This window comes from Genypterus blacodes, unplaced genomic scaffold (assembly GCF_046128005.1).
Source record: "Genypterus blacodes isolate CSIRO-AG114 ecotype Tasmania unplaced genomic scaffold, CSIRO-AGI_Gbla_v1 ptg000332l_1, whole genome shotgun sequence".
In the NCBI taxonomy this organism is placed as follows: Eukaryota; Metazoa; Chordata; class Actinopteri; order Ophidiiformes; family Ophidiidae; genus Genypterus; species Genypterus blacodes.
Window position 1 is genome coordinate 242,501 of NW_027467117.1, and position 13,110 is coordinate 255,610.

The following is a 13,110-nucleotide window of genomic DNA, read 5'->3' on the forward strand; positions in this document are numbered from 1 at the left end:
TCACGTCGGTGTTCTTATGTGGTTAGGTGTATAGTTTCTATATTTGTGAGACTTTGATTCATTGTCCTACTTTACCCAGGAAGTTTGAGTTTCCTTCTCCCTGTGATGTTTGGAGGCTGAGCCCCACAGATAAAGAAGCTTTGTGATTAATTACCAGCTGCAGTCTAAAGTAAAGTAAAGTAGGCAAATAGAGCATTAAGCTGTCAGAGGAGAGGAGACGAGTCCACAGAGCGCCGTGTTTGATTAATAAGCAATAATGAGATAAGAAGACTGAGTAATGAGATAAGAAACATCAGAGATCTGAACTCACACATACAAACACACACAAACACACACATTCATATGAAAGAGAACAGTAAACACACTCCTGGGTGGATTTCTTCTTCTTCTTCTTCTTCTTTCTGTCTCTGCTCTTTTCCACATATCGTTTCCAATCATCTTCAGCTGAGGCTCTTCCTCGTCCTCGTCCTCTTCCTCTGCCTCCATTCATTTCTTCACATTTGGTCGCCCCTGGTTTGATGTTTGTCTCCAAAAGCTCCATCTCCACTCGGGGGCGGCCCCCCCACCTCCCTCCCGCCTCTCATGCCTCCTCATCAGCCGCTCCTCTCCTCTCCTCTGCCTCCCTCCCATCATGCCCCTGGGCTTCGGACTGAGAGTGCTGAGCAATTGCGAGCGCGGTGACTCACTGGCAGCGTGAAGGCCGAGGACGCTTGGATGCGTCCTGTCGTCGCCTTGGACGTGGGCGATTGGAGATCCTTGCACGCAGGGATCTGATCCTCTGTCCACGCACGTCCAGGCTATAAATAACCAGGAGGAGGAAACGCAAACATGTACAGTATCTCTCATGGCCGCCGCTGTGCCGGGGCCTCCCTCCTTCCCTCGCGTCCCTGCAGATGTTTTCTTTCCGGCGCCATATGGCTGACGTACCTGGAGCAGAGATCCGCTCGGCTGCGGGGGAAGATGTGCTCTGACGGCTAATTAAGTTCTGTGGATCGCCTTTTTCTGAAATGTAGTATGTCCCATCTTCCAACCTGACAGCCGCTTGTCACGGCCTTGCGCGCACACACACACACACACACACACACACACACACACACACACACACTTCTTTATTTTATCCTCAATTATTCCTCTGCAAAACAAAATAAGCGCCGCATCCTGCTCGCAATCGCCGTTGTCATTTTAAAGTCATTATCCTTTATCGTGAAGTCGACGATTAGCAGCGTGAACCGCGTCCGTGCCTTCAGGGAACAATTGAGTTTAACTGGCTCGGCGTTCCCTCGTTATGTGGCTTTGAAGGGACGACTCGCCGTCTCTCTTCTGCCAACTTTCCCCTCGCTCATTATTCATCCGTCACTTTTAAGGCGTTTCCACCTTTATTGGACGCTTAGGGAAACAAAGAGGAAGAGGAGAGGAAACGCATCTTCTTGGATTCTGGGAGGCGGAGTCTATGAGGAGTCAGAACTGCTGCAGTGCTTTGGTACTGCTGAGCACATCCCAGCATGCATCACTGTTCCCGCTCGTTCCACTAAATCTGCAGCGTTGTTTTGGGTTTAGTGTCCTGGGAAGAAACTGGGCCGTCCAGATCTACAGAAGAAGAGATCATCACATCAAGAGGAAGAGCACTTTGTAGCTCTCTGTATTGTTTCTCAGGAGCGTCTTCGTGTAGCTAACTCCTTTAGTAAGAGAGTAACTTAGCTACAGCTTAGCTACATGAGCCTCGTTTCTGGAGAAGAAGCCTCTGAAGCTTTTGTCTCTTTTGATGCGAGACCGTGGCCTGGGGAGAAATTTAGCTCAGCACCGGCAAATAGATCTTTGGAGCAGCTTCCTGCCCGCCGGACTCAACACGGCTCATCCTTTACACACACACACACACACACACACACACACACAGAGACGATCTGCTGGTCTTGGACTCAGGATCACCGTGTGAACAATAGGCTCTTGATCGTCTCACACTGATTCTTTATTCCTTGCTGTTTGATTTTCCTGCTGCCCCATAGCTCCGCCTCCCCAAGATGCTGCCCCAAGCTCCTCCTACACTGATCTTATTGGCTGCCTCTGGGTGTTGAACGGATTTTTACTCAGTTCAGATGTTGACAAATGAAGCTTAACGAGTGTTTACCTCATTATGAAGTCCTTTATGTTTGTGTAAACATTTACCCTGCATGCGTGTGTGTGTGTGTGTGTGTGTGTTTGTGATTTCCATACATGCAGGACTTCCTGGGTCAGGCTTTTTGCACGCTGGGTGAGATAGTCGGCTCCCTGGGAAGCCGCCTGGAGAAACCTTTGATGTAAGTACACACACACACACACATACACACACACACACACACACACATGGAGGAGTTTTGCCTCCTGGTCTGATTTTGGATTCTGCTCCTTTCAGCTGGATGAATTGAAAATCAGAGTGAGATTTATTTCTTTAAGGCAGATTTCCACAGTTGGTCCTCAAAGTGAAACGGAGCAAAAAGGTGAAGGTAAACAAACAGGAGGAGGAAAGGCAGCAGAGACTGTAAACATGATGAGGAGGTAAACAGGCTGAGAGGAGGAAGTTCACTCAGTCAGGTACCTTTACAGCTGAGTCAATGCTGGATCTCCTCCTCCTTTGATTGGCTGCTCCAACTTGAGATCAGGTGCTCTGATTGGCCGGTCTGAAAGCATTAAATATACACTACAATATGATGATCTGACTGACAGCTGCTGACTGAATGTAAACATGTCAACATTTACTCAAATTGGTGAAAGAAAAACAGAAAACAGATGGCTTAGTGTGTGTGTGTGTGGGTGTGTGTGTGTGTGTGTGTGTGTGTGTGTGTGTGTGTGTGTGTGTGTGTGTGTGTGTGTGTGTGTGTGCAGCTTGAATGGTGCTGAAGAACACATAACATAGATGATATAAGAATGTGCCGGTCCAGTTATGTAATCACCTCAGCCAGGACTCATTCACTCTTTAGATCTCTCTCTCTCTCTCTCTCTCTCTCTCTCTCTCTCTCCAACTCACTCTCACTCCTTCCCTCTCTCTCCCTCTGTGTCTCTGCCCCTCTCTCTCTCTCTCTCTCTCTCTCTCTCTCTCTCTCTCTCTCCCCCCCTCTCTCTCTCTCTCTCCCTCTCTCTCTCTCTCTCTCTCTCTCTCTCTCTCTCTCTCCCTCTCTCTCTCTTTCTCTTTCTGCTGTTGCCAAGCGGCTCCCCTGCTCTCACTGCGAATTAATTTCTGTGAATGCCTCCCCGTGTATCAAAGACCCTCCCCCCCTCCCTCCCTCCCTCCCTCCCCCCCCTCCCTGTGTCTCAGGTGACAGGCGGAGATTCAAAGCCTTGGCTTCAGTCGCTCTCTCTCTCCACATGTCTCATTGTGCTCTCTGCCATCACTCCTCACTACTTATCCAAATGAAATTATCTCTGCGTGTCCTCCCCTCTCTCTGGATCCGGCCTGGGGTCCGCCGCTTTCACTGGATCTATTTTTAGTGGCGGGGCTCCCTTGGCTTTATTGGCCCGAATCGTCTGCGTCAGCGGCTCGGGATGTAAACAAACGCCACAGCAGAAAATGTCACAGAATGTGGGAACATTATTTGAAAGCTCTTTTTACAGATTTCCTGGTTCAGCTTCGGTTCAATTCACAGTGCAGCCACAGAATCTAGGCCGGGCCGAACCACTCAACATATCTGTGTGTTAGTCCAACCAGAACCTGAACCTGAACCCCACTTACAGACTGTGTCCAGTAGAAGAAGCATGTGAGGGGTCGATGAAGCTCTTCAGCATCGTTTCCCTGCTGAGATAATCACAGATAAGTAATAAGAGTGAAAGAATAAAAGGCTTTATCCCGCGTGTGGAGGCTTAAACTCTTCCTCAGCACCACGTTTCAGTCTTATATGTGCATCAGATTTTCATAATTGATCATTGCAGAGCGGCGGTTTCCTTCCATTGTTGTTCACAGCAGAGAGCTGACGATTCCTCTTACTCATTAAATTCTCTGCTGGATTCCCCACATTGTGGCGGCGGTGCAGGCCTCTGCTGTGTGCCACAGGTTGCTCATGAGCGCTCACGCAGCTGATGAGGGCATTATTTCCCCCCGGACAGGTTTTTCTCTGGGTTGGTATTCAGAGCGCCGTCCTCCCTGCCATGCACGTACTAATTAAAGCCTCTTGTGTCGTTGTGCTGTGGCTTTTTTCTCTCCTTTCTAGTGGAATTCCAGGGAAGAAATGTGGCATCGTCATAGTGAGAGCAGAGGAGCTGAGCAACTGCAGGGTAAGACAGCGTTTGGTTCTGTGTGTGTGGATCTGTCCTGTGAGGAGCAGGAGTACAGCTTCACAGGTGTATGAGTGAGGGAGAAGTGAGAGGGGATCAGGTTCAGACTGGCACACACACACACACACACACACACAGCACTGGAGGGGCTCAAACTGCTGGACAGGCCTCACTCCTGTTAGCTGATGATGCTTGATGGTTCTGGAAATATCCTCTGAGAAACAGAATGAGTGGAAATTATTATTATTATTCACAAGATTCCCTATAGAACAAATGTGCTTTGGTTTGTTGGGCTGTCAGCAGGAACACACACACACACACACACACATGATCCAGTGAAGAACCTCATTATGTTTGTTTCATGACATTTTTCAACATTAAGTCAAATAATCCAAATTTGGCAGCTTTGCACCATTTAAAAAAAAAAAAAAAAAAAAAAAAAAAATCCCAAACTGTACAAAAGTGTTTCTTAATCTATAAATGTTGATATTCCTTACCATGTAGAGTGGGCGTGGCTTATTCTGTAAACAGAGATGTCTCTTGATTCAATCATCATAACCTAACTTGGTGGTAAAATCAAATCTATGGAAATAAAATCCAAATAGCCGGGCTCTTCCCTTGTACACACTACGTCGTCATAGTAACAGTAACTTCGGTCTCTTAATGGCTAGTCGACGAGGTCATAGTTTGTTTGAAAAGTTTGAGGCCCGCTTGCATCAAAGTGTGTCTGTGTGTGTGTGTGTGTGTGTGTGTGTGTGTCCTCCATCAGTGTTCCTCTCTAACATCTGTGTGTGTGTGTGTCCGCTCCTCCTCTTCCCTTCAGGAGTCGGTGATGCTGCAGTTCTGTGGGAACAAGCTGGATAAGAAGGACTTCTTCGGCAAATCGGATCCTTTCCTCGTGTTTTATCGCAGTAATGAAGACGGATCGTAAGTTGACAGGCCGCTTCCCCGTGGTCGTCGTCGTACCGATGCGTTTGTTGATTCAGATAAAGTCACCGCCTTGATTCCTGCATTACACACACACACACACGCACACACACACACACGCACACACACACAGGCAGTGGATAAAGATGGCTGTAATGCGTATGGACACTGAGCACGATTGTTCACGCTCTAAAAAGCTCTCACACAGAGGATATAAGGATAAACTGCCTGTGTGTCGTTACATAACACGCCTCCATTACACTCAGAGCGCCATACTGTATGAGACTGAGGCCATCAGCAGGGACGGGCAGAGGAACAGGGAGAGGAAGAAGAGATGACAAGAGGACACTAAGTGGAGCAGAGGGAAGAAAGGCAGAGGGAGATGGAGTGAGATGTGTGTGTGTGTGTGTGTGTGTGTGTGTGTGTGTGTGTGTGTGTGTGCTGAGGTCGCAGTTACTTTGCCCCGCGGACGTTTTTTATTCAAGCGGACCTCAACAAACATCTCGCCACTTAACACGTTCTCTTTCTGTGCAGCTGCCTTATTTACTGAAGCCGTGTAAATGTTCAGGCCGCAGGACACAAAGAGACACACACACACACACACACACACACACACACACACTCACACTAGGGAGGAAAAGAGCAGGAAGCAGATATTTGAACTGCGGCACTCGTTTGATCAAAGTCCCCTCCGCCTCACTTTAGAGGCCTTTGGAACGCTTTCAGTCCGGTTTGTCACCTCTGATCAGCTTGAGGTGTGTGTGTGTGTGTGTGTGTGTGTGTGTGTGTGTGTGTGTGTGTGTGTGGCAGGTACACCATCTGCCACAAGACAGAGGTGGTGAAGAACACGCTGGATCCGGTGTGGCAGGCGTTTAAGATCCCTGTGAGGGCGCTGTGCAACGGAGACTATGACAGGTGAGAGACGCACAATCAGCTCTTCACCTCACACACACACACACACAGGGCAAGAGCAGGGGTCAAAGGTCAAAGGTGCTTTAAAACAAGATCAATCACACACAGACGATGATAAACCCTGTTAGTGCTTATTGTTCCATCTGACTCCAAAGCCACCTATTGATCAGCTGATTGATCTCAAGCAGGAGCGATCAGTTTAATGAAGCATCGTCTCTTTATTAATGATGAACGATTCTACGGCCCTGACTCTTTAAGAAGCTTTGACATGAATTGATTTCCTGTGCAATCTCTTAAATCTCAGCCGTGTTTACTGGAGTCTTTATTAACTCTTTACAGTGTGACCGTGTTGGCTCACCTTTACACGCTGACCTGCTGCTCTGTAGGGGAGAAAGAGCCTGAAGAAGGGGAGATAATTGGATTTTTAATGGGATTCCCTTCCTCCCTTCCTCCCTCCTTCCCTCCTTCCTTCCCTGCCTCCATCCCTCCTTCCCTCCCTCCTTCCTTCCTTCCCTGCCTCCCTCCCTCCCTCTCCCCCTACAGGAGCATTAAGGTGGAGGTGTACGACTGGGACAGAGACGGAGGGTGAGAGGACATGATTCATCTGTCACACTAATGATGATACACACTGTTCACTGTGTGTTCTTATGCTGCGTGTGTAATGTACACACTCTCCCTCTCTTTCTCTCCCCCCTCTCTTACCCCCCCTCTCTCTCTCTCTCCCCCCCTCCCTCTCCCCCCTCTCTCTCCCCCCCTCTCCCTCTGTCTCTCTCTCTCTCTCCCTCTCCCCCCTCTCTCCCCCCCCTCTCCCTCTGTCTCTCTCTCTCTCTCCCTCTCCTCCCCCCCTCCCTCCCCCCCTCTCCCTCTGTCTCTCTCTCTCTCCCTCTCCTCCCCCTCTCTCTCTTCTTATATCTATACTGTATTCCATGCTCACATGTATCAGACCTGAGGCTGAGAACATATGTGCTGTAATTACCTCTCCCACAAAAACATAATGATGTTTGTCTGTGTTGCATGCAGACTCTGCCCAAGGGGTTGATTGATAAATTCTGACCCTGGTATAGAAAGCTTTATTTAATTTCCTTACAAGTAAACACACTCGACACACGCCGACGCTGGAGGGATCCTGACTCTGAGCCTGATTCCTTTGGTGAGGTTTAGATAGAGACGAGGCGGCTCTCATCCATAAGGTTTCCACTCAGACGTGGTGGGATCAGATCTGTGTGTTCTTCTTCTCCTCCTGGTTCAGAGCGAACATGCTGCTACACAAACAAAGTGACTCTGATAAAAGGCGAATGTGAGCGAGGAGACAAATGTGTTTAGACTCCGTGGCTGCGAGTCAAACTGGAGGATCCTCGTCTCTCTGCTCTCTCATTCTTCACCGTCAGCGCCGCTCGCCGCTTGCTGTCACCCATCGGCCCGCGTTTGAAGATCCTACCCCCCCCCTCCCTCCCTGCGCCTTTAATATGCAACATGAAATATTAATGCAGCTTGAACAGCCTTGGACAGATAGCTGCAGCAGGGTGAGAGGTGTTTCCTGTTTGGCCCTCTCGCGTCATCAGGAGCAGATTTTGCCTCCTCAGCGTTTTTTCTTGATCTCTCTCGTGGCGTTTTTGCCCCGAGCCCCTCATTAGTTCCTGTCGTAGATTGAAAATGTGCTGATTGTCTCCATATCATTATGAGACGGTTGCTATGACGGCTCCCGTGGTTACCAGGCAGCTCGTTAGTGATCTTTGATGTCTCCTCCTCCTATAGGATGCATCTTCTTCTTTATGACAGAAGATGCAGATGGAGTCAGAGTGAACGTCTTCAAGCAGCTCCTGTGTGACTGGGATCCACTCTCAGAGGGAGGCGAGTGTGTGTGTGTGACTGTGTGTGACCGTGTGTTTATGTTTTCACAGTCACGACTTTATTGGCGAGTTCAGCACCAGCTACAGAGAAATGTCCAGGAGCCAATCACAGTTTCACATCTATGAGGTGATGTTCTTCACACGCCTGCTTGCAAACGCACACACACGCACACACACGCACACACACGCACACACACACACACACACACACACACACACACACGCGCACACACACACACATGCATACATGAAGCACGTGTTGGAGCCCAGTCCGAATCCTTGAGCTCTCCTCCCTCCTCCCACATTAACCCCTTCAGCTCTTCACATGTTGCTGTTGGTGTAACTCAACTCTCACAAAGACACATTTTCAAAAAGTTCTGTCCCTGATTTAGAAGCTGTGGGGGAATTGATAATGGTTATATTCTCAAATCTCTCTGTTAGTCACACACACACACATGGCTCTGGCTCGCCCACACTCAGCGTTCCTCTGCCTGTGTTCATGTCTCAAACTCTTCTGGAGGTTAATTGGGTGCAGCAGTTGAATCTCTCTCCCACGCTCGATGATTGGCACCTGCTTCTGGCTCCACTGGCCGGCCTGTGCCGTGTCTCCAGCCTCACACACTGGAAACAGGAAACACAACAAGGTGGGATTCACTCTCTTGTTTCCTTCACAGGTGCTTAATCCAAAGAAGAAAGGCAAGAAGAAGAAAAAGTATCAAAACTCAGGAACGGTGAGTCAGCAAACCTGCTAAGAGTGTTCACACCACATCTGGTTATCTAATGGAGCTGTGTGTGTGTGTGTGTGTGTGTGTGTGTGTGTGTGCACGTTGATGTTACTCCAGGTGATGAGTCGACTCTTAACTAGGTTAGCAAACCTCTGGAGCTCTGTTCAATAATGTAGCAGCAGCTGCAACGACTGAACACTGAGGAGCATTTAAGCTGCCATCCATTCTTAATAAGCACAAAGTTGCATCTTTCACAGAATAATGGTAACCTAAGCATCTTTACACACACCAGGCCCATTAAAGCCTGAACCTGAACGCTTACAGATGCAGTGTGAAGGACAATTAACATGCATGTTGGAGAGGTTTGTGATTTAGTGTCCCTGCCTGAGAGTGTGTGTGTGTGTGTGTGTGTGTGTGTGTGTGTGTGTGTGTGTGTGTGTGTGTGCGCGTGTGTGTGTGTGGCACTAATGAAGCTGGGACCTGCAGGGATCAGGACCTTGTGCATGCAGCTCGCTCGCTCTATCACTTCTTATGCTGATTGTGATTTGATTGTGGCGTATTCACAAAGTTTCCATGTAAACACGCTGACTGACTGACTGACTGACTGACTGACTGCTGCTGATTCTTGGTCTGAATCCTTAAATCTGTCTGACCTGGCAGGTCACGCTGTTGTCCTGCCTGGTGGACACTGAGCTCTCCTTCCTGGACTACATCAGAGGCGGGTAAGTCCAGTCAGTGTGCACAGTGGTGCTGCAGCAGGGTTGAGCAGACGTGTGTGTGTGTGCGTGGCTGCTCTGCTGCAGCGTGGTGAGACAGACAGCTGCTGGTGAGACAGACAGCTGCTGGTGAGCGACGCCTGCCTTATGCTTGTTAATGTGCTGAGCTGTAATCAAGCCTGATTGCTGCTCGTCGTCTCGTCTTACCTGATTTCTTCTCTCTGTTTTTTTTTTTTTTGCCTTGTAGGACTCAAATAAATTTCACAGTGGCGATTGATTTCACAGCATCGAATGGTGAGTGAGTTCAGCCCGACTCGGCTCCTGTTAATTACATCTTACAAGTCTTACCTTTAGATTCTAATGAGCAGCCACACACACACACACACACACACTCACGCACACACACAGCAGGACAGCAGTGTGTTGGCTCATATTGCTTCTTGTTGCTCGGAGCTTCTGACTTTTTTCTGTTTTGAAGTTTTTTTATCGTCACTCTACCATTCATCAGTTCACACTTTGCCGCCCTGAAGTCTGAAGTTGATGAAGCCGCGGTGTTAAAGCTCGGGTTCATTCATCGATGACAGCGTTTACTTATCCTCTCCGATGAGACGGAGCGCAGTAATTAAAATCAGAGTAATGTGATTCAGAGGCGTTGTTATGTTGTCGAGGCTTTCATAATGCAAACTCAATTTACTGCATTCCCTCGTTTGAACGGGACTCAGATAATTGAGACATTCTGCCTGTGATCACATTATGGCTCTGTGGAGAGAGAGGATCAGCTGCTGCTCCTGACTCAAGTCAGACTGGAACACAAAGTTTCAACAACACACAATTACTCCATCATACCTCATCATAACTGTTTTTGGACGATTACGTGTGTGTGTGTGTGTGTGTGTGTGTGGTTTGACGCTGACCTGTGTGTCTTTGTTGTGTTGAACCTTTTGGGGGGGTCGTGGCAGGAAACCCGTCCCAGCCCACCTCGCTCCACTACATGAGCCCCTACCAGCTGAACGACTACGCCATGGCTCTGCGGGCCGTCGGCGAGATCATCCAGGACTACGACAGTGACAAGATGTTCCCCGCGCTCGGCTTCGGCGCCAAGCTTCCCCCCGATGGACGCGTCTCTCACGAGTTCGCCCTGGTGAGGAGCCGCCACACACACACACACACACACACACACAGACACAGTCCCAGTAACATTAATCAAACTGATGCCAAATAAACAAACAAGAAAACACACTTAAGTTATATAAAGTGACCTGAAAAGCCTAAAATGTAAGTGGGCCACTGCTTTGTGCTCCAGTGGGGGAGAGAGAGAGAGCAGCAGGCTGGTTCTGTATCTTCTTCCTCCGCTAACAGGCAGATGATGACAAGAAATCAATAAATAAAAGTGAACATGGAGGGAGAAACATTTCCATGGCACAGATTCTTTATTATTTAATGGCTACAAAACAAATAAGAGCTTATAAAAGTCTGAGAGCTCCTCTGCACCTCCACGCTGCCGTCTGGACCTCCTGCTGGAGCTTCTGTGTTCTGGAAGGTTTTGGAACAAACAAAACATGCTTGAATGAAGCTCCAGAGAGTAAAAGAATGACAAAGATTCAGAAAAACAAACCTTTTTGCTCGAGCAACTGCACAGACTTTGGTTTCCCTCCTGATGTTCCTCTCAGCTCACAGTGCGCTGGCTCCTCAGGGACAAAACACACAAACCTGTCTGAGCTTCCTGTCTGCTTTCTTGAGGGATGGCAGCGTTGTAGCAGGAGCGATGGATTGGCTGATCCTTCCTCTGCATCCTCTGCACTCTGACGCCCTGACCGCTCCTCAATTTCCCACAATCCTCTCTGTTTTCGACCCCGTCACACCCAGATGTTCTCCCCGAGGCGTTGGCAGCCATTACAGCTGCTCAGCGTTGAGTAACAGCCTCCCCCCAGAGGCAGCAGACCCTGAGACAAGGCGCATATGCATTAATCTAACATTAAAGTTTGAACTGAGTCAGCTTTTAGAGGAGCGGAGGGCTTCAGCTGCTGCCACAGCGGGGAAAGAGCGACCAACATCATTACACAAGCTCCATTTACAAAGCAAAGAGTCTCTGTGCTCCTCATGCTGAAGCGTAACCAAGCAGAGGGAGACAAGATGGTTCCTCACTGAGATAATTAGGAATCCCAAAACATATGGGCCTCTCACAGAAAGGCTGTTAGCTTCTACGCCGCGCTGCTTCTCTTACTTTTTGTAGCACAAACTCACTCATCCAGATATAAACTTTAAACAAATGAGAGCTGGGGAGGCGAAAAAAAAAAGACTTTGGTAAAACATTTAAATAGAATAAGTGAAGTTGTAAAGCCGGGGGAGGAGCTGCAGAGACGAAGACGCTCATCACACACTCCCGTCTGCTAACATCTATCAGACAAATCAGATTTTACCAGCCGGGGTTTGCAGGCTTCTATTCTTCATGAAGAGATTAAAATGTGGAACGTCTGACCTCTGGGTGTTCTGCACCAGAATGCAATAACAGAAGAATAACATTTCCTTAAAATATCTGTGATGTTTAGTAAGAGGAAGCTGCGGCTCTGCAGGCTGAGCGGGACGCTGGACAGGGTTGTTGTTCCCGCCTGAGGAAGAGGAGGAGGAGGAGGAAACTTTGATCATCCTCATGTAATCATGTTATTCTGCTATTTGGAGCTAAATGTGTCTGATGAAAACAAAAACCTCAACCTCAGACTTTATGACACAAGATTCCCTCCTTCATGATTCTGCTGGATTCATTTTCATTTTACCTTCCAGCGACACAGCAGCTGGATATCAGATGACATCATTTAAGTTTTAATATGTGCTGATGCATTACAGTGTGTGTGTGTGATTCTCACTTCCATTCGTACACAAGATGTCCTTGTTGTTTCCTCCACTTAGATAACACTGCTATAAGGCTGTCAAAGGTGTGTGTGACTCTTATCACTTGGCTCATCGTGTTAAGACACATCTAACCCCAATCTGCAGCTCTACCTGGTGGAGATGAGCTCATTTTCAGTTTGAGATGTTCTATGTTCTTTAACAGTTCACTTCAGACAAACTGACACCTTCTGTGTTGGAAACAGATCTTTGTTTGTGAGACGTGTTTAAGTTAGGACCGAATTAAGTAGTCTTTAAAGTGTCTCTCTGTCTCTCTGTCTCTCTCTCTCTGTCTCTCTCTCTGCAGAACGGTAATCCTCAGAACCCGTACTGCAGCGGCATCGAGGGCGTGATGGAGGCGTATTACCAGAGCCTCAAGTCTGTGCGTCTGTACGGACCCACACACTTCTCCCCTGTTATTAACCACGTGGCCAGGTAGGCCCCCTATAATCACTGCCTGGGACTCCCCACACACACACACACACACTTGCACACACGCACACACACACACACACACACACACACACACACAACTCTTCACCTTGAAATGTCCAGTGCTGCAGTAGAGACTCCTCTCCTGCTGAGCCTTCTCCAGATCAAAAGCATCGGGCGAAATTCCAGCCGTGTATCCGAGCCGCCGCTAGCGTGATGGAGACGTGATGGAGACGTTCTCAGAGCTCCACCACCTGCTCCCAATCAATACTGACTGTGGAGGCTGGAACAGGTGCAATGATCGTTCCTTTGTTTTTGTTTTTATCCCCTGTAAGCGGTGTGTGAGCGCTGAGTGATGTGCTGCCTTCAGGGGCAAAGAAACGCGCCAAGAAAAGCCTCAAGCCAACTAGAGCTAGAGCT

General features: G+C 48.4%; 1 protein-coding gene across 1 annotated transcript in view; it reads left to right on the plus strand.

The window, feature by feature from the left end:
• LOC142988488 (copine-8-like) overlaps nucleotides 1-13,110 on the plus strand; it is a 38,216-nt gene that overhangs the window by 20,800 nt on the left and 4,306 nt on the right. Inside the window, exons 6-16 of the mRNA XM_076137677.1 lie at nucleotides 2,218-2,294; nucleotides 4,179-4,242; nucleotides 5,066-5,169; nucleotides 5,980-6,084; nucleotides 6,625-6,666; nucleotides 7,983-8,058; nucleotides 8,606-8,662; nucleotides 9,317-9,378; nucleotides 9,620-9,666; nucleotides 10,332-10,513; nucleotides 12,566-12,693. Of these exons, the coding sequence (XP_075993792.1) occupies nucleotides 2,218-2,294; nucleotides 4,179-4,242; nucleotides 5,066-5,169; nucleotides 5,980-6,084; nucleotides 6,625-6,666; nucleotides 7,983-8,058; nucleotides 8,606-8,662; nucleotides 9,317-9,378; nucleotides 9,620-9,666; nucleotides 10,332-10,513; nucleotides 12,566-12,693 (944 nt within the window). The remainder of the gene's footprint in view (nucleotides 1-2,217; nucleotides 2,295-4,178; nucleotides 4,243-5,065; nucleotides 5,170-5,979; nucleotides 6,085-6,624; nucleotides 6,667-7,982; nucleotides 8,059-8,605; nucleotides 8,663-9,316; nucleotides 9,379-9,619; nucleotides 9,667-10,331; nucleotides 10,514-12,565; nucleotides 12,694-13,110) is intronic.